At 33.7% G+C, this 27,476-nt stretch overlaps 1 protein-coding gene across 4 annotated transcripts in view; it reads right to left on the bottom strand.

Moving 5' to 3' along the window:
- The window catches only part of Sulf1 (Extracellular sulfatase Sulf1), a 30,550-nt gene extending 3,487 nt beyond the window's left edge, over nucleotides 1–27,063 (bottom strand). For 2 of the 4 annotated variants that reach the window (XM_018451783.1, XM_018451784.1), the window contains exons 1-8: nucleotides 26,749–27,063; nucleotides 25,452–25,691; nucleotides 14,373–14,694; nucleotides 5,821–5,971; nucleotides 5,250–5,425; nucleotides 4,329–4,439; nucleotides 3,188–3,483; nucleotides 2–349 (exon numbers count right to left, since the gene is read on the bottom strand). In XM_018451783.1, the coding sequence (XP_018307285.1) occupies nucleotides 2–349; nucleotides 3,188–3,483; nucleotides 4,329–4,439; nucleotides 5,250–5,425; nucleotides 5,821–5,971; nucleotides 14,373–14,694; nucleotides 25,452–25,691; nucleotides 26,749–26,998 (1,894 nt within the window). In that variant the 5' untranslated portion in view covers nucleotides 26,999–27,063. The remainder of the gene's footprint in view (nucleotide 1; nucleotides 350–3,187; nucleotides 3,484–4,328; nucleotides 4,440–5,249; nucleotides 5,426–5,820; nucleotides 5,972–14,372; nucleotides 14,695–25,451; nucleotides 25,692–26,748) is intronic. The other 2 variants (XM_018451785.1, XM_018451787.1) reach the window with 1 other exon arrangement.
- Between the last annotated feature and the right edge of the window lie 413 nt (nucleotides 27,064–27,476).

Genomic DNA, 27,476 nt, shown 5'->3' with positions numbered 1-27,476 from the left:
CCTCGTTTGGTGAAGAATCCCGTATCGTCATAAGGATCCACAAGCCGGCGGTCCTTCGTCAAACCGTATCTCTGTCCGTCGTAATCGTTGGACTCGAGTCTCGTATAGATCACGCCGTTGGGGGTGAAGCAAGCGCACTTCTTGGAAACCTTTTGCGGCGGTGGAGGCGCCGCATATCTGCACTTGTGCCGTCGCCAGCGGTGTCCGTCTCTCTCGCATCGCCACTTCTGTCCGGGGAGACAATCGGTCTGCACTTCTGGTCGCGAGCACTCCGCTGCGAGACGCTCGTGCTTTGTCGCAAAGGGCGCGTGCATCGGATGCACCCTATTGTCGAGATGTGGATCTGAGCCTGAGACACAAATGCATGATGCAGCAATGAAAAATCTCTTTCAGATTAATTTCATTCATCAGATTCCTTGATATACGAATCCGTATTTATAAGATGTTTGTAAAATTGAAAAATGGGAATTACTTTTAGAAAGATCTCGACGAGACTATTTTCTCAAAAATTTTTTCAAGTTTTCGTTTATTGTACGTGGTTTTGTTAACTTTCTGTGTATATGGATGCAAACACATTCCAGGCTACTAAAAACGTAAATAAAAAGTTGCCGGATGGAAAATTTCTAAAGTTTCCGTAGGAATGCTAGGTATCTGTGATATGGTAACGTTCAAATATTTGTATACAGATAAAAGATTAATATTTATATTATCTGTAACTGTTATATCGCTTCAACGAGGAAACTAAAGTGATCATATAGGATGAAATCACTGATTTCTAATGAAAGCGGATGCGAAGTGGTTTATAGTATCTAGAAAATAGAGCCATAGAGGGATCGACGTGACGACTTCATATTCATATGCAAACAGACATCATGAAGTCAAACATAACGCAACACAGCATTACGGACCAACAGAACTTCGGCTTAATTCCTCGAAGCTTGATGTTCAACGACAAGGAAGAATACTCGATAATATCACTGCGGATTCTAGCGAGCAAAAAAAAAGAACTGTTGGGATCAAGCAGACTTATGTCCATTTCTATCAATGTAGATTAACTTTAATCTCAGTTTAATTTACTTTTTATCTTTTTCTAATTCTTAAAACTACAGACAAATAGAAAGTGAGTTAAACCGAGATTAAAGTTAATCTACGTTGGTAGAAATATTAGAACTAGAAAAAGATAAATTAAACCGAGATTAAAATTAATCTATATTGGTAGAAATGGGAATTAGAACTCGAATGTCGTATATTTCCTTACGTGGAAATCTCCCTTTAAAAAAAAAAGAATCCATCCCAAGTAGTTCTTGATTCTATAATACGATTTTATAATACCACACGAGATCGCGAGATTTCCTGTGCGTTTGAAGAAACATCATCATCGATAATGTTCGTATGTACGTTTTGCTTTTACTGGCACCACGTTTATCGCCAAAAATACCCTCGCGACAAAACCCTCTCCCGATAATCTCGAGAGGAGGATAACAGGAAGAAGGATGCGTCCCGTCTCGATCCCGAAGGACCGGGTATTTATGCTAATGCATACCAGGGAAAGAACTTGTTCCTCCGCGTGTGTACGCGTAATACGCGATGCACAGCATCTGGCGTAACGGTAGGTTTTATAATGTAACGCTGTGTTGTGTACACCCAAAGCATCTGCTCTTGTCGTCGAACCAACGGATCTATCTATCCGAGTTTTCGTGAGATTAATGTCGCGGGCTCTGTCTTGACGATTCCTACAGTCATTTTACAATAGTCGTTTTATAATGCATAGTTGGTAATTTTTAATCTAATTTTTCTAACAATAAAAATAAGATTTTAAATAAGAGGATAAAAATTGATAATTTCCGTTGGGCTACTATTAACTAATTTTAATATTGGGAATATAATTTGCAATGTAATGGGAATTTGAACAATCTCATTGACTCGTAAATTTCAATAATCCGACGAATGTAATGGTCCTATGAATTAATTATTCAATTTATTATCTATTTGTACTTTATCGTCAGAGCCTCGGTCATTTATTTGATTAGAATACATCTAATTTTCATATTACGTAAAAGCGTTTTGTCAAAATAATCACACACCGCGCGAAAAATGTATCCAAAGAATTGCCGTTAATAATTAAAATGAGAGATAGTAGTAAAATTAATTTACATTTAATATACATTAAATAAAAAATAAAAATGCAATCTCTTTCTATACGTTTTTATCAATTTACAATTATGATTATGATTTGATTGTATATATATTATCAATTGTACATAATTTTTAAATACAATAAACTTTTTATTTATGTCTAACTCTATCTAGAGTGTAAAAATTGACATTAGGAAAACACGACTGTTGAGTATGTATGTTATCCATATAAACATATAAACATACTTTTTGAGACATATGACATATCTTATTATTATCGCAAAATATGTTAGAATAAAATATGAAATAACTCTCGTGCATTCCCTTTTATTGTAATATACATTAATATAATCTGATTTTGATTTTTAATTGTTGGTTTTTTGTCATATTCTGTTTTATTGAAAAATGAAGAAATTCATCGACTAATTATTTTCTTTACCTGGCGACAATTTATGTTTGCTATTATTTATTGTGATGGAGCATCTCCACTTTCCAAAAATTGGATTGAACCAAAAAGAAGGTTTTTACCACAAGAGATTTGATAGAAAATGACTGAATTCTGTTTTCAATGGCTGCGTTCAACAGAAAAAGCAATTTTGCAACTGTTGTAAAATTCTTCAATACGATTGGTTTATACATTTAGATCTGTAAGGAACCAAAAACAAGAACCAATTGAAGAATTTTACAACAGTTGCAAAGCTGCTTTCTCTGCTGAACGCAGCCAATTATAACCAATTGTGTGTATTTTTAAATACAAGAAACTGTTTATGTTTGATTCCATCTAGAGTGTGAAAATTGACATTAAGGAAACACGATTGTGAATATGTATGTTATCCATGAATATAATTATAAACATTTTAGGTGACGTATCTTATTATTATCGCGAAATATATAGAATAAAATATGAAATAACTCTCATGTATTTTTTTTAGACAAAATTACTTCAGTATTTTTTAAATGACGAAAAAATACAATTTGTCAAAGAATCATATACGGTTCTGTTAAAAAAAAGAAAATAGAAGTAGAATAAAATTTTTCTATTTAAACTCACTCGTCTCATCGATCATCGAGTCCTCAAAATCCTCGTCATCAGAGATATCCTGATCACTTCCGGTGTCATTCTCTATGAATCGATGCTCTGTTTCGACATCCGCATCTGGATCAGCAATATCATCATCCTCCCCTTCCGGCGTTGAGCTCGACGGCCGCTTGACTTGAGTGGCATTTTGTCTCCTGGCTTCTCGCGCCTTCGATTCAGCGATAGATTCCGGAGTTTCACGGCGGCCAGAGGACTCGATCAGGAATGTGTCGGGCCACTTGAACTTCGACCTTCTGCCGTGCTTGCTACTGTAACGGGCTTTACTCACAAGCGAGATCGATACGGCGCGAAAGGTTTACTTTGAGAATAAAATATTGCGCTTCGCGATAACGGAATTATTACTGTTATAATAATTTAATGGAGCTGCATGACAGAGATTTTAACTCGCTAGCCTGTAAAAAGTCACACTGCAAAAAGGGCGTTTTAACAACGTAACTTCGTCTAACTGAGTCAGAAAGTTCTGACAAATTAATGAAGTTATAAAACAGGAATTTTAGCTCAGTATGGACTGAAATCCGGTTACGTGACTCGCATTAAAGTTAGGTATCTAGGAACGTTAAACTCTAACATGCAATTGAAAATTATTACATTGAGAATTCATCGTGGGAATCATGTGTGTGACATAACGCGCCGTACTAAATGATCAAGATCTCGAGGTCAATGTACTAATATTCAAGCAGTTATGTTCCAGCAGCAAAAAGAAATAAGATAATTGAATATTCTATAGATAAAATCTCACTAGAAAAAAAATTCAGTTAAAAAATATTTCATCAAGAACATTTTCAGTAAAATACAATTTATTTTACTGAATAGCTACGAAGTTTACAATTTTAGTTAATATGAGTAAATAAGTAAATAATTTTTGCAATTTTATGAGATTTTTGTAATGATACATCCTATGTAATATCAGCTAGAAAATGAGAGAAAATATTTAAAGTGTAAGTATACATATATACATTCTTTACATATTAATATATTTTATATATTTAATTTTCGTGTATTTCTGATCATGTAGATGCTATTAAAGTGCAACGACATGGTGAGCTTGAAGATTTAAGTGCATAACCTCAAGAAAAACTGTCAATGTACTCACTTAAGAAAGAGTTTCTTGAAGGAACGACCATCCATCTGTGGCGGCGTCTCAACGCCGGCGATATCCAGGAACGTCGGCGCCAGATCGATGTTCAAAACTATGTCGTCTACTCTGCAATGTTATGCGGATGTTTTATTGCGACCCAATATCGGGCCCTACACTTTCCGACGTTTTTTGTTCTTAAACGAGTTTCCGTGAACGAAAGCCAACGCGCAAAAGTTTCGCGGGTAACAGTATTATAATGACCTCACCGCAACTTCATATGTCCAATAAACCTCTTATAGCCATATGGCTGTACTTTCAGAACTACTTGACGTAAAGAACGTTTAACGATCTCTTGATATTTATTTCATTTACTCTCAGAGATATATTAGACAGATATTATAAGAGTTAAAATTTTATTATAGTGTTGTTACAAGGAACAATTTTATTTCTTCTTAGATTTAAGTTTAGTTCAGATTAAATTTATCTAAGGGAAGAGAAAGTAATAAAAAGAAAAGAATTCAAATAATTATTTGAAGAATCATTTGGCTGATTTGATAATAATTCACATTTAAAATATACGTCAAATATAAATAGAAATATAACAGAGAATAGGGAATATAATCTGTTCCTATCGTTTTTTATCAGTTCACAATTTATTTTATATTTTCAAAGATTTCGTTTCTATACGGATATATATAGCATTTTTTGGGGAAGAATCGATATAATTTTATAACAATGCTATTCGCTCTTTCAGACATCGTCCGCTTTTTCGAAATTCAATTTCATAATCTACAAGAATAATTCTTATAATTCAAGCTCTTCATACTTCAAAATTAAAGAAAAAAATTTTTTTTAATTAAAAAAATAAAAATTTCATTTTTGAGCAAATTCTCATAACCATAAATACCTAAAATTAAATATGCAATTGATACTTACATGGATCCAGGTTCGATACCAGGACCTCTAATAAGGAATGGCACTCGTACGTCGAATTCGAACGGGAAGCTCTTGCCTTTTATAAGTCCGAACTGGCCCAAATGATATCCGTGATCAGACGTATAAATAATATACGTGTTATCTAGTTCACCCAGATCTTTTAATTCTTGATAAATCTGTCGTAAAATAAATTGTAATACGTATTGAACTCTAGCATTTTCGTTAAAGATAGTTCTTCAGAGATGATATGACTATACAACTAGATTCTCTCACTTTTAAATTTCAAACATTTTACACTAAAAAAATATACTCAATTTTAATAAATCATTTGTTTGAATAGTGCCAAAAAACTAAATATTTATTAAATATAAAAATATACTTATTTAGTAACAAACCAATCAATTCGATTTAACTATCGTTTCTTTTTATAGAGTAAATATTTATTTACTGGGAGTAAATGTTTAGTTAGGCACTATTCAAATAAATATTTACTAAAATTTAGTATATTTTTTCTCAGTGTAAATATAATCTATGTAAGTAATTCTGCGCAAATGTTAAGCATAATGCGTACCCTATCCACAGCAGCGTCGACGCTCTGCAAGGTTTGCAATCGTTTTGTCATTAAAAGATCTGTAAACTGCTTATGAATGGGCTGCATCTTTTGCGTAACTTGCAGTATCCATTGTTTGTCGGGATTCGGTGCATAATCATATGCTGGCGTACTAAAATGCAGAAGTGCGAACATAATTTGATAATTATATATTTTACAAACACATTTAAAATTTAATTCTTTTTGATTATTAGAGAAAACGATTTGAAGAAACATTTTCCGACAGAGTTCGGTCAGAACAAGATTCTATTTTTAACGAGCAATTAATAATGTATAAATTATGTAATAGTTTATACATTATTAATCTCTAAAAATAGAGGAAATATTTCACGTGAACATAGTTATTACTTCAAAATGTATATAATATATAACTATAATAATAAATAATTTATATTAATTAGTATTAGAATATAAAGACAAATAATAAAAAGATTTGGTTTTGATATCGATAAATTATCATCTATTAATTAAATCACATATATTGTGCTAGGAAACACGAAATACAAAGGACGTTTATAATTATTTATCGCTTAAATAATCTGCAACGTCATGCTAAAAAATTATCGTTTTAATTATTTTTTTTGAAATATCCGAAAGTTTCCTTTATAGAAGCTCTAGCTATATGTATATTGTAAAATGCCCTTATAAGATGCCTTAAAGCAAGAGAAATCATGTTACACCAAAGTTTTCCAATATTCGGTTTTCATGATATTCAAAATATGAAAATAATTAGAACAGAATATATTTATTACTTCAGCTACATAGCCAAAAGAGAAGATATAAAAATAATTAACGATTTTGGTTTTAAATCCTTAAGATCTCCTTCAACGCGATTTCTCGTTTTGCGAAAAAATCCACCGGTGGCAAATTTCATGTTACGTCGCGAAATCTTAGCAGTTGCGTGCCGCTGTCCTTAATTACAATCGCGATCTGTTGGTCCCGAGGCCTTAACAAGAACCGGTCTGGATTTAGGAACGTGTAACACAGTTTTGTTCCAGAAATCCTAGATAGCTAGACCAAAATTGAATTAATCTCTCGTGGCCAGAGCGAGGGATCGCCAGTGAAACGGCAGAATGAGGACTATAGATGGACGTTCGAAACGAACCATCGCCGCCTCGTTCTCCACTTCCAATTACGTGAGACACGAAATTATGAATAATTGGCCCTTCACCTTCCTTCACGTTCTTTAGAGGTGCTCATATCACACAGAATCTTTGTTTTATTGACAGGTTTTCATGCAGCGAAAACAGATTCTCGATTACGTATATGTTTCTATGTTAATATACTAAATTTTTTGAAATGTATTCTTGAAAAGAGAACAAGATTTTATACATCTACCTATGATTTATGTAATTATAATAACATAAAAAATAAAACAAAGAGAAACTTCATTTATAATAGAAATGTTTAATTTAAAACAATATATTTAATAAAATTAAGAAATTACTGAATCTATAAAATACTGGAAGTATGATAGAATTTTGATTAAAGAAAAAATGACTTTCATTAGAAAATTTATGCAAATATGTCTGTAGATAAATATATTTTCATACATTTAGATTATACTCACAAATCGTGAAATCATAATTATAATTTACTTAAATTTTTAAGATACGTAGTGAATTTGATATAAAGCAGATCGTACAAGTTAATGTGAAATTTCAATATTTAGTATGTAGCGCACGGAGACATAAATGCTTTAGTTGCACGCATATTGAAGAAAACATAAGAAGGAAAAAAAGCATGAAAAGAAATGAAAAGACATAAAGGACATGTTAAAGGTTATTTGGGTCTCCGTTGTACATACCGATCGAATATACATATTATAGATCTTAACTCTACGCTTGTATTCTATTGCTCATCTTTGTAATAATGTTCGTAACAATTTATATTTATTTCGTATATTACACGCGAATAAACTTTAAAAAAGATCTCATACTTCTAAAAATTTAGAATAAAATATAAAAAAATAACTCAAAGTATTCTCTTCTGAATGATTTTACTTCAATATTTTTATATGATGAGAAAAATCCATTTTTGTCAAAAGAATCATATAATTTTTAAAAAAGAAATAAATATAGTTGCATATGTAGATGCAAAAAAATAACATGGTAAAAACCAGACATCAAATGAATTGTCAAATTCTTTCTGTTATCCTGTTTTATCGAATGATCGAAGAAGTTCACCGGCTTCGCATATAATCACTTCCTTTATTTGATTCAATTATTTACGATTTATTGGTGAGGCAAATACAACCCCCCACTTTCCAAAAAAATGCCCTAGAAAGATAATAGAAGAAAGATAATTTCAAAAAGTTAGTAATTAGTAAATTTATATTTCTATTTTTAATTATAACTAATTATAAGTACTTTTAAATACAAGAAATTATTTATATCTAACTCCATCTGGAGTGTGAAAGTTGACATCAAAGAAACATAACGGTTAAATATGTATGTTATCTATGAATATAAATATACTTATACACTTCACGTGATGTGATGTGACTTATTATTATCACAATATATTAGAATAAAATATGAGATAACTCGAAGTATTCTCTTTTAGACGACATTAATTCAATATTTTTATGATGAATAACTATTTTTAAAAATAAATATTGAAAATATCTATTTTTATTATATATATATATTTATTGTATATATAATAAAATTTATACTTATTTATTATATATAATCCATTTTTATCCATGTGTTACTGTGATTTAATACGAAATGCGCAACACAATCGAGATTAATGATAGTAAGTACAATACATTAATCGATCCTAATGTCGAGATATGTGAAAATTTCCTGAAGTATATAAATTATCATAATTTATTGCATCTAGATAAACTGTGGATAAGATGTACTAATTTCCTGCGAATTGGAAATTTACAATCAAAAAGAAGAAGAAGACAATCGCGTTAATTTCGAATGGAGAATGCCTCGAAGAATGCTATTTCCACAGTGTAACGTATACGGACCGCTCGTTTTATCTCGACTTGACTCCTTAATTGTAGCCTATTCTGCGCTCGCCGTCTCACCCCATGACCACTTAACTCGTCCGCGAGACACCGCGAATTATATTTACACCCAGACGAGTGTCATTGCTTGTTCTCGCTCTTATGTTCCGTTCGTCTCCGCGCCGACTTCCTTCTTTTGCCTAGAGAAGAAGTGTATGATTTGATGACACAGACAAATTAAATAGAAATAAAACACAAATATCCTGCAAATGATAGTCGAATTGATTATACCTAGTATTAAATTATCACGTAACTTCTGCCTGAAGTCCATCACATACAAAATGACATAAGCCGCATAAATATAACATAAGGGATCAATCAGCATCCAACACAAAAAAGACGCTATATTGATTTACATAAGAGACTCATTGGTTCAGTGACCTTATACTCTTATGCAGCTTATATCATTTTGTGTGCCTCAAACAAATGAATACATTTTAGTACAAGCTGATTTTAGATAAATGCAGAACGTCATCGCAAACAAACATGTTCTCTCTCTCTCTCTCTCTCTTTCTTATTTGATAAAAAAATATTATACATATAATATATTATTATAAAAATATTAGATATTTCGAAAACCGTTATAACAAATACAATTTACATTCTTAATAAAGAAGAAGAAAAAGAATTTATTAAACAAAATATTTTTAGATCAAAACAAAATTTTTGAAAAAAATTTCCATCCTGTGGAATTATATTAGCAAAACTTGATCATTTTTCCGAATTCACCAAATTTAATTTAAATATTCTGCTTGATATATAATCTATAATCATAAAAGTGTTGGGGCATAAAAAGACGCGCAATGTTGCGAACAAGGTTTCTTTGTTGTACGGAACGAAGATATTAACCCACGCATTTACGCACACGCGTATGCATAATAATCATATGCATAAATAATCGAACTATCTTTATCCGACGCCTCGAAGACCCATCGAGTCAAGCGAGTTAACGCTCAAGAAGTTGCGTAGGGGTTAAACTAAACTCCATGGCTGTAAATTAACGTGTGTAATCTTTTAACATGCTCGTCTATTTACGCAATTGTGATGAACGGATCTTGTAAGTTTCCATTTTCGATCACAAACACGTTTATTCGCAGTTGCAATTAATTGCGATTGTTTCAATTCATCTCATGTAAGACATCTCATGTAAGAAATTGGTATGAAATTAGAGAACGAATTTAGGAAATTGAATGTTTTGTAGGTACATGCAATGGATGCTCGAGACTTTTTTTCTGGTAAAGAAAAAAAAAGGATCCTGCTAGCGAGTTGAAAAACTTTGTAATCATAAACATAGACATTACTCTGACAAGATATTACCATTAAACTATCATTAAAACCCATTATTAATTTATAATAATTATCTTACGATGCACTTAACACCTTTATAGATCGAGAGGGAATTAGATTAATATCCTGCCGGCGATTGCTTAAAGGTGCACCGATAAAAGCGCTCTGAAAGCACGTTGCCGTGCATGCCGCTCGACACATTAATTTCTGTCGATTAGCTTTTGAGTGGCACGACATGGGAACGCCGTGATATACGAGCGTAGAATGAAAACCTTGGTATTAAAACGTCGGTCGACATTCTGCGATCATCGCGTAAATGGCCGTAATATCGCGCCGTAATTAAATATAATCTGCAACATCGAGGTGTGTTAAGCATTTTCGCGAAAGCATGCGCGATAATATTTCGTGATCACTCTTTCGCTGGTATTTTTCACGGTGCATTCAATGCATATTTAACCAAATGTAATTTCCCGTCTCATCTCAAGCGATTTTTGTGTCGAATAATAAATCCTAAATTTCCATTTGATAGTTTTCGGTATTACGAGTCACTTTCGGGAAATAGAATTTTCAGAATGACACTCGTCGAACAATCGCTTTCAATCCTGCCGGAAATTTTCACAATCGAGAATCGGAGTCAGACAATAAAGTTTTACAAACACATGTTGTGGGATCGCAAGAGAAAATATATTGAACTCGGAAATGTAGCGTTATGGAATAAAAAGAATCTTAAAATCTAAACTTTTCTGAAAAATTATAATTTTTCAAAAGTACGTAAATAGAAAACTGTATGTTTCCTTTTCTTCAAGTGGTACATTGTAATTTTTGCTGTAATAACATTAATAATTTATGTCCCTGGTATTAGATTGAAAGTTTCCTGCTTATGTTCCACTTTAGAAGTAATTAGCGCTCTACACACACATGATTAACGAATTCTTAAGCAAACTTCTCGCGTTCTCCACGTCTTCGCGATGACGAGCGATGGAGAGACAAGCGCTAGTGTGATAAATCATCCAGAGCAAAGCTCGTTCGTTTCGCAAAACGAGATGAAATTTCAACGACTTTTTCCTCTGTTTTGTGTCTTAGAAATCCGGTAATGAATCGCACGCCGTCACCAGATGTACATTCACGCGACCAAAAGTCCTTTTATTCGTCTTGGCAGGAGACAAACGCATTTGTAACGTTACTATTTTCTCAACATTCATATTACGTGAAATTCGGTGCTGAAAATTTACACACAGTAGCGGCACGCGAAAGTTTACAACAAGAATCAGTCTACATAGAGCGAGGTACAAGTATGTTTTAAAATTTCGTACAGAATATATTTCTGGATAAAAGGGAAGAACAAATGTTGAGCATTAAGTCACAAATGCTCCGTTAGTGAAATAATGGACATAAATACAGTAGTACCAAATAATGACATTATTTAAGCTTCAGGTGAATATTTTTTTACAAGAGATGTTCAAAGTGTCTCCTCCATCATTTTTCATAAATGTCTGAATATGATGTACGCATGACTGGCACATTCGTTCGTAAATATCAAGATTTCCATGGATCATCTGGTAAGCATTCTGCATGCACACGTTCCTGTAGGTCCTCTTCATTGTTAACTGCATGGAAAGAACGATTTTGCTGAAATATCTAATATTTTGCTGGATACAGATCTGAAAATAGTTTTCGGACCATAAAAATAATTTGAGAACTTAAACTAATTGCTAGAATATCAAAATTTCTTGCAGCATTGCTTATCATTTTTTAGTTTCCAACATAATTATTTTCAGATCTGTATTTACAATAAATTTTTGAATCTTTCAATAAAATCGTTCTCCCCATGTGGGGTTTCATAGATGGTCTTTAAATGATCCTTCAAATAAAAGTCTAGTGAATTCAAGTTCAATGATTTCGATCATAATTTTAAATCTATTTGTATTCACATTATTTCGATAACGATTATTTCAATAACACTTGTAATCTAGTGTTCCTTCAGTTATCCTTCCTTTTTATTCATAAAAACATGTTTTTATAAAAACATTCACATAAACATGTTTTTATTCCATTATGGAATAAAAACATGTTTATGAAATTTTAAAATACTAACCTAAATTATAGTGATCACTCGCTGCGAACGCTTGCATACTTCTCTTTCTCTTTCACTTGGACAGTACAACGAATTCTAATGAGATTGCCAAAAGGATCGAAGGTTATTACTTTAAATTCCTTACACTGTTTTGTAGATTGTTTAGAGAAGCGTTATCAGAATCTGAATTGTCATCAGAAGGGTCATTTTTCGATCTACTCTTGTTGCGTGATCAATGTTTCATCGCGTCTAGACAATGACAAATAAAGCCTCATCGAGGAACAACTCGCACATCCGCTATCGTTCCACTTTTGTTCCGAGCCTCTGCGACACGCTGTGTCGCTTTTTTTTTCTCTTTCCGCAGACACAGGTGTGTGTATAATAATACCTCTCTCGCGCGACGCGGTTCGTAAGAGCGCGCTCATGATGGTCTAGGGCACTCCATCATTCGAAGCGATGTCTATCCGGTCTAGGACCGCATATACACGCACTGACGCTCGATATCGCTCGCGTCTTCCGTCCCCGCACCCCCTCGTATTCCGGACGTGGATTTTCGCGCGGGCGGAGATAAACCGCGCGAATTTAACGGCCTCCGACATGGATGGAACACGCGCCGCATTGTTCGGAAGGAGTGAAAAGCGCGATGGGGTCCGGCTCGTCGACGTCGCGTCGAGCCAGGGGAGGTCGCCCTCGCATTCTCGTATTTTCCGCACGGCGACAATCCTTATTGTCGGGTCGCGTTCCCCGTCGTACGTGAGCGGTTTGTAACAGCGAAAAATAATAGACGCGCGCGACTGGGTTCGATGAAGTTGCGGTCGTCCATGTCAGCTTCGACTCGAACGAGCCAGAGGCTCATGATATCGACGACAAGCGACCCGGAATAATGTCGAGGATGCCAACCGCATACAGAACTGCCCCTTGGCTTGTTCTCCGTGGGAACTCTCGTTATTTTTTTGTCGAGACCACCGAGTTCCCAAAGATTGTATCCATCAAATCGAATAGCATAAAGACATGATGCTTGACTTCATCATTGTACGCGAAAAAAACAGTTTTGCTGAAGTATCAAAAATAAATCTGAAAATATCGAACGCTCAAACTGGTTACTAGGATGCCAAATCTTTTTGCAGTATTGCTCATCATGGTTGAATATCCTACATAATTGTTTTGATTGTCCAACACAATTATTTTCAGATCTATCTAAATTTTCAGATATTTCAGCAAAATCGTTCTTTCTGTGTAGTTTGCTTAAATCCTATTTCTAAGATGGAACGATGAAGTCATCGGATAAAGTGTAATCGGATAAAGAGAAATTGCGAAATGCAATCGGATAAAGAGAGATGTAAATCTTCTTGGGAGCAGTTCTCAACGAGAAGACTGCATAATCAGAACGAATAATAGACGTAAAACAATGAAGCAGAAAGGATCGTGTAGTGCGTTTCTCGCGAAGAGATATTATGCAAGAAAGGCAAAACACGCACACAATACACGATTAATATCGCGTGGCACGATTTGCAATAAAGCTCTTTACTTTCGAAGCTAATTCTTTAATTAAACAAATTTATTACGTTTAATTTTTAAAATTGTGCTCTAAAATATTAAAATTGAATGGATGTTACAAATTATGATTTGTACTTTTAAAACAAATGGCATATGTTTTTCATTTCTTTTCCAATCAATCATGTAAATGCGAATATTCATAATCAAAGGATTAATTAATTCTTATTTTACGCAACAACGTAATTTTATTTCTACTATATTTATACTGTATAAACTGCAAATATTATCGAATCCAATCAAATAGCAAAACTTCGCTTCAATTAAATTTCATATCAAAGTAGTAGAATAATGAAATCAAATAAAAGTGCACTTATTACCTTCGTGAAGCAGATGCCACGGCATAATACGTTTATTTACAATTCTCTCGATCGGAAAACGACATTCCGTTCACGATTGGACATGTGTACACATATGCTGTCTCACGAATTTATCGCTGATCAGCGAGCGAACGGCATCGAGAAACGGAACCGGTTTGCAAAAAAGTCTTCGGTACCGGGTGCGTTTCTCCGCCAGGAATAAAGTCGCGCTTGCAAAAAAATTGAAATAGACAGTCAGAAAGTCTGTTGTACTCACTGATGAGTGGTGACGTTGAAGAAGAGATGCGAGAATTGCGGCGCCGAGTCCTCCGGACCGTGCGGCGCCGGAAAGCTGGCGACTAACATTACCGGCTTCCGGGCGAAATTGTGTTTGCTCTGCCTAAGGAAAGCCACGCTGTCGTTGGCTATCAGATCCGGATAATAGTCCCGACTGTAGTCGAAGCCGTGCTTTATCTTCTTGCCGTTCATGTTGACACTGTAGTTGTAGTAGCGGGAGTTCATTATAAGACCGCCCCATTCCCGCCATCCAGGTGGTATATACGAGCCGTTGTACTTGTTCAAATACTTGCCAAAGTATCCTGAAACGAATTAATAAAACGTAACAAAATCGCATGAATTAAATCGCAGCTCTCTGGTGACCAATTAAATTTGCAATTCCTCGTTTCTTTTGATATCTCTAGTTTTTAGATTATTGTAGTTTTAACTCTTTGATACCATTGTAGCGTTTTGTTACGTACTTATCATACTGGATAAAAAATATTACATAAAAATGAACGATATTATAAAAATGAATGATATAACAATTTTTTTCAATCAAAACGCAGAGAAACAAGACATATAGTACCAATCAAATGTATGTACCATATCTTCATTATAATAAAAAAGTTATAACATAGCAGAGAAACCTCGGGTATGCGACACTAGAAGTGGCATCGAAGAGTTAAATATAATATAATATCTCATATTTTGATATTTTTAATTGTGAATTTATGTATGTATTATCAATTTTCACGTTTATTTGAAAATATTATTTGTCGTTCAGTTTTAAACTTGTGTCTAATAATTAAAATGCGATACAAATATATATTGGATAGGTTTTAGAGGATCTTACAGACAAACTTGAGGGGATCTCACGAAAAGAATCATTTTATTAAGGAATCTGAGTCCTCTCTCGACACATTTGTAAGGAGCTACTTCGTCCGATCGCGTGTGACATCTGACTACTAGTTCCTTTGATTTTGTTTTTGCAAAAAGGTAAAAAAGCAAAAACGTAGATTAATATTGTTAGACACAAGCAATGCTTACAGTAAATTTTGTGTTAATAAACATTTATTTAAAATAAAAAAAATTATACTCAAATTAAATAAATATATACTTACATTTAGTAAAGATTTCGTTAGTGCTATTCAAACAAATCTTTAATAAAATTCAGTAAACTTTTTTAGCGTACTTTACAGCCGGTTAAAACAAGACTTCTTAAAAATGCGTCGAAGGCGAGATGACACAAGTTCTTTAACAAAAGTTATTTCTTTTGATGAGATTTACTATTCTCGAATGAAGTTTGTCCCTAAGATCCTGACACGGTTTGGAATGCATAGTTTTTCTCAGCAATTATATTTGTTAATAATTTAAATATTTTTAACTATAAGGAATTTTATAAGTTTCCTGCATAATAATTATAAAAATTTTCGAATAAAAGATGATCACAAATACAGAATAGAGATACAAACACATAATATCATAAACCGTTTTGCATAAAAGAAATTTATTTTCTTTTTAGAATGAAGAAAATTAGTTTGTTTATCAGACACTATTTATCTGCAAATACATGAAGGAAAAAGATCAGAGAATCCGAGGCTGCATGAATTTCTTGTGGAAAAATTGAAAAAGTACACATTTCGCTCGGCTGTACTGGTGATAAATCAAAAGGCAATTCCATTTTCCGACTTCTGCTTCTCGTGAAGGTTTCTCCCTTCTAGACTCATCCCGTTTGCCGAAACCTGAATTATTCATACGAGGCGGCATCAAATAATTAATTCAAAGGCACCACGGTGAAGTTCTTTTGGATCTTCCACTTTCGTATATCCTCCTCTTATTCCTGTGCAATATATATATCAATGCTTATTTATAACAGTTATACGATAGTGAATTCGGGCACACGTGCGCGCACAGAACGGTTTTTTGCCAATATCAGATCATCATGCACGATCAATCACATTTACTTTCGTTTAGCATTATAGTCACTAATTAGTGACGCCTCAATAAAGATCGCAGGCATCGTTTCTGTCCGCTAAACGTAATGATCGATAAATCTACGGAATAGATCATGGCAAATATTTATTTAGCGTGAATCATCAATTCAGTTTTTTTTGCACGAGGCTTTATGACCAATCATAGTGAATTGGTGATTTTAAGGGAACATATTAAAAAGTTGGAAATGATCTCTTCAACACTTTATGTATGGCATGTAATACTATATATCAAATAATGGTTTGTTTTATTTAATAAAACAAGCCATATCGCCTTCACACTAGACATAAATAATTTCTCGTATTTAAAAATATGATTATAATTGAAATATAAATATATATTCGAATTGGGTATCTAATTTTTAAAAGGTAGGTGAGACCTTGCTTTTCCCCTTGTACAATAAAATGAAATAAACATAAATTCTCATCAGGCAAAAAGAATATTAGGGCCAGCGAACTCGCTAAGAAATTCTCCACTTCTTTTCTCGACCACCCACTTATCTATGGACACATATGGATGAACACTTTTCTGTTCGGATATATTTATGTATTTATAATTCTATCAGACAACATATTCGTCGCATTTAACAGTCATATTTCTCTAACTGTATTAACTTTTACAATTACCATTTGTATTAACTTTTACAATTTGGGTAGGATTAAATCAAAATATATTTTATTATTAAAGTTTTCTCAAATTTTTAGAAGATGTTATGGAAGAAATTATGCATGATTTATCAATAAACGAAAACAAATATAAATTTTCATTAAGCAAAAGTGATTGAGTCGATAAACTCAAATTTTCTATTCTGAGTAAAAGTAGAAAATTTTAATTCAATTTTTAATCTAATTATCTCTGTTTCGTATTCACAGTTATAATTTATGTTTATTCAATTATTTATTAGTGGAACGGATTTTGCGAAGCTTCACTTTTTTATTTTTTTTTCAATTATAATTAATTGTTCGTATTTTTGTATAAATAAAATTATTTATGCCTTACTCTAGGTGTTGAAAGTTGTTATAATTAGAGAAACACAATTGTTGAATACGATGAATCTAACAGAAAGTTATCTAACAGAATTATAAACGTATCATAGTTTCTCATTAGTTGTAATAATACTGCGTAAGTAATAGATAAGAACTTGGTAGAGTTTTATTCAGTGACTAAAGCAGTTTTCCTGATAAAAATATGTGAAATTTGCGTAAACATCTGCCTATAGTCATTATCTAGTTTTACAGTTTGGAGTGAATTTCATTCTTTTGGAGTTAGATTCATTCTAAAGAGTTTAAAAAGCAATAAATTCCTCAAAAAATTCATGAAATTTCTACCAAGGCATTTACGAATTTTACATGGCATGATTAAGTATGTTTCATGATACTGTCGATATCAAATTTTTTAAACAAAAAAGTTATACATCTAAAATATAGTGCGAATATGTTATTAGAATTGTGGCTATAGTTATTACGCATCGCACCTGTTGCTTCGAAGAAGACAAAAGCAACACAAGACAGCTCCACAATAAAGAATCGCGACGTGCGAATTAAAATTCAGAAACAACAATGCATCTCGGATGCATTCGATCGTAAAAAATAGAATCTCTAAATGAACATAAAGGAGAGCATAGAATGTGATGTTCTATTTTAATAAGTTTAATTTTAAGATTTAATTATATAAAGATTAATGTGAAATAATGAGAAATTAAAAAAATTGCGATAAATTTCTTACATTTCTGTCAAAACATAAAAAATAAAAAGCGATTATTAAGCGATACAAGTGATATCGTTATATTATTATATTTTGAAAAATACTGTAGGTATATTAATAAGATTTATAAAAGTAATGCTTTCGTAATACAAATAATATAATACTCAACCATGCACTACAAATTTAATTATATTTAAAACGTTATACGTATATACAATAATATACAGAATACAATATTTGAGAAAAATAGAAAAAAGAACTATAAAGTATTACGTTGATGTAAAAATTTCGTCATATTTATCAAATAAAATTGAAAAAAATGTTTCAGCACACTCAAAGCAAAATTGTCTCACGAACTTCAGTCGTCCATTTTCTTATCTAAAGTGAAATTTTTTAATATCTTTTTTAAGGAACTTCAATTTTTATTTAATATAAGGTAGATGAAAAGAATGACATATCTTCCGCAGCATATATCTTAATATTTATAATAGAATTTCGGAATATTTTTATATATAAGATATACTGAAATTATTTTGAGTCAATATTTCTGTATAATATAATTAAGCAATTTACTAAATAAAAAATTTTAAGACTTAACATTATATTACGTTAAGATTTTTCTTGCCCCTTTAATTATTAATAATATATTTACAGATACCGCAAATTGCTACTACAAAAAAGTTTATTACTAAATAATTATTAGATGGCATCATCAAAAATAATACGGACTCAATTATATGTGAACTCAATTATAGATTTTATAAAAGATTTGTTCGTTTTAATATCGATAAAATTCGACTGAGCGAAGTACAACAGTTCTTGCACTTTCCAAAATTAACACACCCTTATCAGAATGGTGAATTTTCATACGATACCGTTCAAGATCACCTAAATTAAACGGTGCGAATGAACCTAGAATATTGCGATGTGCCGGAATATCGGCGGTAATACAGAGGAAGTCTACGATTATTTTAGGAAGTTGTTTCGTGCTGTGAGAGCATTAACCTGCTTTTCGGGATTCTAAGGAAACACGCGCGGCGTGCTTTGGCCCGACGTGATCGTTTATACGTTCGCATGTCGACCCCGTTCGTTACGACCGAGCGCTGAAACGTTCCCGTGCCGAGATTTAAGGGTACATCGCATGCTCCTGCACCACCGCACCACCACAGTCTAACGAGCTGTTCAACGAACAACGTTACTTCTGCAAAAAGACTCGCATGATGAATCGGGATTTCACTTCGTGCGCGAATCGCGCGGATCGTTATTCATAGCTTTGTATATTTCATACACTTGCTTTGTACACTTAAGAAAATATCGTAAATCCGACCTACATAGAATGGTAAAAGAAATCGATGGAAAGGGGAAAGGCTGTGGCAAGCAGATTGGGAATTTTAATGACAGTTGAGATTCATGTGGAGTCTAAATCATAAAGTAATGCCTCAGAATCACTTCAAATATTCTATGCTTTACCGAAGTTTTGACATCTCCGAAGAGCAGGAATCAAAATGTTAGGAATTAATTTGTTTTTTCATTAAAAGGTGTATTATACAAGAATTTTTAATTCTATTTAACACATATATATCTATTTTTATTTACATATATTCAATGATATTAATTTATAGATTACGAAAATAATAGTAAAAGTTGATAGAAAACTCGATCATCTTGGCTCCTATAGATCCAATTTGCAAAAAGAAAATTATATGTATGTACTATTCAAGTTGACATAATGAATTATGAAGATTTCTTCGGCTTTCACGTAGAATCGCTCTATCATATTTTATTTAATATATTTCTTTTTCGTTCATCGAGATATTGCGTTTTATTATCATTATACGAGCTTTCATTTGACACACACCGGAAATCAAGACGTTCATCTATCAGTTATGAAATAGCAGAGATATTTGCCGCACGTACTAACAAGTACAAGTACGTATTATGGTAATCAAACTTCCTACAGCCACTTGAAACAATACCGCGTCACGTGTCGGCGGGGCTTTCTTCAACGCTAACGGATACAGAAACGTTCTTCTTACGATCGTCGTACGTCATATCGGCGTCATCTCCGCCGCTGTCATTATGCATTTATTACGATAGGTTAGATAATGGATCCTAATTTGCTTTATTATTCATGCAAACCCCGCTTGCATCTTAAAGACTTTTCCCTTTATCTTGCCTCTCTTTTCAGTCCATATCTTGCCCCTGTTTTCAGTCGATATCTCACGTTAAAATGCTCGCGATTGTAACTGACGTTGCGAAACATAAGTCGTTTTACGACAGAATTGAATATGCGATACGTCATCACTTCTTAGACAAAAAATGAAACTCTTATATGATCCTCTCTCAAAATGAGATCTATTGTATAAAATACTTTATGAAATACACAATGAGAGAAAATAGATTAACGTAATCATATATTCTAATGGTCGAGGTTCTGATATTAAAATCATAAAATTTGCAAGAATTAGTTAATCCTCGAGTTAATCAGTTTGACTTCTGAAAGAATTTAAATAAGAATTATTGTTCTGTTTCCAATTATAAATAATTGTTCGTTAAATTATAAAATTGTTTATCAATTTAATTTGTGATATTACTATAGTAGTTTAATTGCTTTTATAAGTCCGAAAAATCATTCCGGCGCGCAGTTCAAATAATTACATATTTAGTATATAAATTCACATAGAAATTATTTAAAAAGCATCTAAGATTCAGCTTCGACCGTAATAGGCATTAAAATTCTTACTTGTTGTGTATTCACATATACGGTTTTAATAAATCATTTATTATTGTTTTCTAGAAAATGTCTGCATGCCTCACTCTCTAAAAATTATAATTTTAAGAATAAAGAAAACGTTCTATGGATCAAATAAACCCCTGAAATATCAAATAAGTACGTACTTCTTTTACTTGTCAAATTCCAAAGTTACGAATGCACCTTAATGGTGAGAATAATGTATGCATTCGCGCGCGCGACAAGATTCTCTCGCGAAAATGATAAAGAAAATTTATCGCCTGGCCAGTCTTCTGATTAGAGACCCTGCATAATATGCGACGATAACAAAAAACAAGTTTCTTCCTTTCCCTAAAACACGGCCACCAATCAGTATTTTGCGAAACACGTTTCTTTATTGCGAATGATCATTTCTCCTGATAATTCGACAATCAGAAAGCTTTGTTGAACATTCCTTAAATGCCACATCCATAAAGTAAGATTCTAAGATTTCGGACGAAATAAATAAGCAACTTTATTACCTCCAATTTTTCATTTATAATCATAATATGACTCTAGACTACAATTTCTACTTTTGTGTCATTCTTTACAAATGTGATTGAATCTTTAAATAAAGTTAAGTACACATGCGTAATATGTTGCTATAAATTATTAATTTCTAATTCAACTTTCTGTTTATATATTATAAAAATTTATCATTTTCTATCCGGATTAAATCTAATTTAAATATATTATTTTTTAAATTCTTGTACACTAATATACCTTCGATAAAATCAACAATATTTTATATTCTGCGTGATATTATTATGCAAGTATCTAGCGAGATTGAACAAAAAGAGATCCGATTCAATCAGGTCGTGCAAAAGCGTAGTATCGAGACGAGTTTCATCCGATATATGGGCCATTGAATCGAAATGTAAATGTATGCTAGGGGCAAGATATGAGTTTGTCAAGCGAGAAACTTATATCATCAACGATCATTCTCAAGAAAATCATAAAACGGAGTAATATATCATGGCAATTAACCACTCTTTCACCTTCGGCCGCGATTCAAACGAATTTATCTTAACAAATCCGGATTTTATTTCGACGCAGACATTGTGCCGGAAGTAGAGGAATACGATGTGTACACGAATTTTGGAAGATCGCCAATCGTAGCAATCGTGCCGGATGTAGGCGAGTGGTTCGATCGACGAGACATGAGTCTAGCTAGCTGGTCGGCTGGCTGGCTGCACTTTCAGGGAGCAACGTCCTGCCTACGCGAATATGGTCGCAAACGAACGCGACGGAAAGGAAGATACGGACGAACAAGAAGAAGCAGAAGAGATCCGCTCTCTTGCCCGAACGTGCAAGGTCCGACATCGGCGAGCGAGCGCACCGATTGGTCCCAGCGATCGCGAGATTTTTGCCTCCCTTTGCACCCCAGAATATATATCGTCGCTTTGCATTCCTTTCACCCGGCTCGGTTCTAGCAATGTCAATTATCTTTAACTGAAACTTAACTGATTTTCTGACGCTCTTTCTAGACAGAATCCAGAAACGAATTGAAAACCAATTAAATCGCAATTAAAATTAACAAATATTTAAAAAATCAGACTTTAAAAATAGGTATCGGATCTTTGGAGATACAAATCGTTGCCATGCATCTATACGTGCGATAAAATTCTGATGTATCCATCACTGAAAAAAATGCATGTAATTTTACATGGAAATTACATGCATATGACTGGAAAATTATCTAAATTACATAAATATGCTTGAAAATTTACTGGAAATTGTAAATTTCCAATCATGTTTAGGCAATTTTCCAGTCATGAACATGTAATTTCCATGTAAAATTACATGCATTTTTTTCAGTGAGATTTTCCGCAAAAAAAATGCGGTATTTATCTCATATAAGCTTGTGACAGATGGCTACAATGTTTCACGATCCATCAAGAATTCTTGATGTTGTGAATACGCTAACGCGAATTATGATACCTTTTAGTGATAAGAAAAATTGTCGATCGTAATGCAATATAATGTGATAAAGCTCGCGACATCCACCGTGGAGGACATATTTTATTACATTCATGCATCTCTCGATAAACTCGACGAGGTATGTAGAATCGCAACTGATGCATCTATCCATTATATTACAGTACATTAATGTCACTGCGTATCATCTCGAGCTAAGTTGCGGCCACAAACATAGCAAATTTTATCTGCAATCTGTAACGCTGCCACATAACTCCTTATCGCCGCGAATATGATCGATCATACATTGAGAGAAAACAAAATAGTTGTGGCAACTATAAATTTGACAATATTGGAAATTATAGTATCTGTAGCTAGTTTTACAGAGTAATAACTACTAATCTAATACTCAACACTGTAAAAATATAAGTTGCGGCAATAATGTTTGTATACCATTAATTGATAGTGAAATAGCAACTGAACTACATTATAAATAGTTATTTAAACCTCATACAAATATCGGCAATTATATTTTTCTAGTTTAGACAAATACTTTTTTAAAATAAAGCACTATATCATAGTAACTAATTAATTATTGTTGGGATAACTTTATAAAAAGTACATTCAAAATCTTTTCACTCAAGTCGCTCACCCACGATCAGTACGCGGCATTGTCACCAGAGAAACGCAACGAAATTCAATTTCTTCTAAAAAGAAAACCACCCAGCATACAATAAAAGGTGCAACATTGGGTTCGAACTTCGATGATAAAAGTAAATGAGAGATGAATCTCGACAGTAGTTTTCAGTTCTGTACAAAAATTCAGTAATTTTATAATTTTTGGAAGTTATCTATACTATACATGGTATGAATTATAATATTAATCATTTGCAGTTGATTAATTTCGTACTATACGTCAAAGTAATCGCGAATTTTCGGTTCGATTGATGCTGACTAATTCGATTGATGCTGAACGGATATCCACGAAATCGCGAGCGGTTGATAGAAGTCCGAGCCTCAATCAACGTGATCGAATATTGGGACTTTGAATCAATCGATCGATTGCATCGCGGCATAGATGTTATATGCGCAAAAGAAATAATTTTGCTGAAGTATCTAAAAATTTAGCTAGATATACAGATTGGCAAATAGCTTCATTGGACCAAAGTAATTATGTACTCTTTAAAACTTTTAGAGTGAATTGTTACTCTGAAGTGGAATCTCACTCTTAAAGATTGAAAATTGAGCTATTCTTTTTCTAAAGTGACTCAATTTTCATTCTTTAGAGTGAGTATTTAAAAATTTAACTAAATACAGATAAATAATTTTGATGGGCTATTAAAATGATTATGTACAATATTAGGCTGTCAAGTTAATTGCTTGAATGTCAAAACTTTTTGTAACACTACTTATCATGCTTGAATTTTCTACTCTCTAAAAAGTTTTGACATTCAAGCAATTAACTTGACAGCCTAATATTGTACATAATCATTTTAATAGCTCATCAAAATTATTTATCTGTATTTAGTTAAATTTTTAAATACTTCAGTAAAATTTCGTATTATCTGTGCGTATTATCTTATGACCGTTTTTGGCTCTCGAGAGAGGCAAGATTCATCAGACCGTGGGATAAGAGGCTGAGGGAGAGAGGGAGTTTGTAACACTTGCCGAATAATCGCGCGGGACGAAACCCGGCTTGGCAGGATCGCGCCTCGGGAATTTCGCGGGAATGCACATTGCCGTGTTCGTTCTATTCGGTACGATCTATTGCGCGGAATGAAAATCGCGGGACGCCGGTATGTCGAGCATGGAAACGTTGGGAGGAGGCTGAATGGGGGAAGGGAGGATTAATCGAGATTTTAATTGCGGGAATATGTCGCTCGCGGGCGCAGCATCCGTATGTAAATAGGAAACGTCGGTTTGTCTTTTCGTTTAATGACGCGCGAATAAATATCATGGAAATTGTTGCTACGACGATATTAATTTATACGCGACGATAGATGAAGAAAAAGAAGGAAAAAGGAAAGCAAGGTTTCGATCTACTCTAATTGAAAATCCCAGCCTAAATGGCTCACGCTGACCTACGTAACGAGGATTTATCGTTGACCGTATTTGACTCCAGTTATGCATAGAGTGCATTGTGCCAGCATAGGGAGGTAAATAGAAATCTCACTTCTCAATTGAACGTGCCTCAATTATCCTGATTGCGTTTGTACGGCCAAAGGTCGAGTTATGTGCATTACAATGCAACGAACAATAACGCGCCTGTTCTCTTCATATCGCGCTAGTAATAAACATATTGAACGATAAATAACTCAATGAAGAAGCTATTTTTGATTTTCCCTTCTCTTGTAGGATTTTTCGAATAATTTAGAATTCAGTGAAGAGAACACTACTTAAATTTTTCAATATATAATTCCGTTCCATTTTATTGTGTTAAAGTAGTTCTGAATTAAACGAAAATTTAATTGTCGGAAAAATTATGTAATTTTATCTAACATTAAAATAATTCGAAAAACGTGTCAAAAAAGTTTCACGTAATGGAAGTAAGACGTTTCCTATTTTTAATACCTCCAATAATATATCGTTAAACGCTTTGCGTGCGTACGATTCTTCACAAAGTGCGAAATCACGAAGCGGAGACCTGTAATCATCCACCAGGCTTACAGGACGGAACGACGGGGACTCTCTTACCTGTCCGATATCCCGCGTTGCTCAAGTAAGCGGCGAAGGAGTGTGGTTCGTGATCTCGTTGCCACTGGGGACTGCTGCAGTTGTCGTTGTTCGTGAAGACCTCATGATTGTGAACGTAACGACCGGTGAGCAAAGAGCTCCTGCTTGGACAGCACATGGGAGTGGTCACGTACGCGTGTCTCAGCTCGGCGCCCTCGTTCCTTATTCGCTTCAAAGTCCGTGGCATAAAGTTCAGCGAACCTGCAATAGATACGAGACAACCATTTTGGATACAATCAAACATACAACAACTCGATTCATCTATGTATGCCAAAACACGTTCATTGTCCCGCAATCATTTAATCGTGTCGGTTTCAATATGCTGTTTATTGCGCTGAATACGAATGTACTATTGGTGCTTATATCACAGAATAAATACACGGTCTTCACTTGTGGATTGTATAATTCATATTTGAAGTGGCTAGCTTTTCATAATAAAAATACCCAGTGCGACAGCAAAACGATTAGTGCTATTTTTTTAATTTTTTAAGGAAAGAAAAAATTTATTTTCTTGAAAACTATCACTTTAAAAATTCTACAAAATCCATAATACCTAAAGATAGTATTATCATAATAAATAAAGATATGAATAATCAGACTCTGCAAAAATTTTTAATTAAGTAATTCTAACTTATAAAAAATCGTACTAAAGTCGTCAACGTTTTAAAACGTTGTAAGTCCAAATAAAAATGCAAGTCAAAAGTTGTAAGTCTAAATAAAGATGCCAATGGATTTACGTTTTCAAACCATTAAAACAAACTCTAATTAAAATTTCGTGTTTGCTATAGAAAGAAATCGATTCAAATGTCTGTAAATGAAGATTTCGAGTGTTGCTTGAAAGTACCTGCAGTCTAGTTTGATATTAACACAGACGAATTAGTGAAATAAATAAACGTAAGGTTCTACGTAACGTTACAGATAAGATTGCATATTGCACGCGTTTCTCTTCGGGTATGTGTCGCGATATCTTGGAGTGGGCCTTCGTAAGGACTGAGACTAATATCACGATGACGAGATAAGGCGCCAGCGGGCTGCTGCACGCAATAAACAAAGTGAACTCTGTGTTCTACGTAGGCATTTATACCAGCGATAAATGAGTCTCTCAGAAGCCAAATTGATCGACTCCACGAAATAAAAGGTAGAGAGAGTTGATGAGGTAACAAACTAATCATGTGCTCCGCTACTAAAATTAAGAAATTTATAGTAGGCGGGATTGATCAGATTGGCTTCCGAGAGACTCCTGTTTGTCATTACAAACCTAGTTCAACGTCTTGATCATCCGTCAGAATCAGCACGATGTTGGGCTTCCGCTCTCTAGATTGCTGATGCGGAAGATAGGGCGAGTTCGACTGATGATTGTAATTATTATTGTTGTTGTAATTCGACTTGTGAAGGGAGCCGCGACGCTGCTGGCCGGCGTACGCGTCATCCGCAGGTCTGTCTCCGTCGGTCCGTCTGGCATTGACACTCAACAGGAGGAGGGCCAGAAATTGAAATAGCTTACTCATGGCGGCGGCAGCGGTTGGTGGTCGTTTATGGACTGGCTACCTCAATCAAGTGTCATACCATGGTTGTGACTGGAACAGGAAAACGGAGCACGCATCACGTTAATGGGCGCGTGAGCTCGACGGTAATTGGATCGCGGCGCGGTACAAAAAGAAAAAAAAATCTTAAAGAATCTTTCCCGCCTCATATATCTAGAACGTACATCTCCGTTCAAAAAAAAAAGAAAGAAATTGAAAAAGACGACGAGGTGATTGCATGAAAGAAGGAAATCGACTGTCATAGAAAATCGTTCCAATCGCAATTTCTATTACTTCATATATTGCACTGATTGATGGAACTAATTCGTGAGAATGTTTATGTGAAATATAGTTCACCAGAGTCAAGTCGAAACATTTTTATCACTGCAATATTAAAGAAACAACTGATATTATCTGAAATAAAAATAATTATATATACAAGACAAGTTTATTCAATAATTTT

This window comes from Mycetomoellerius zeteki, unplaced genomic scaffold (assembly GCF_001594055.1).
Source record: "Mycetomoellerius zeteki isolate Tzet28-1 unplaced genomic scaffold, Tzet1.0 scaffold321, whole genome shotgun sequence".
Classification (NCBI taxonomy): Eukaryota; Metazoa; Arthropoda; class Insecta; order Hymenoptera; family Formicidae; genus Mycetomoellerius; species Mycetomoellerius zeteki.
The sequence above is the reverse complement of the archived record's forward strand: the minus strand, read 5'-3'. Positions and strand labels throughout refer to the sequence as shown.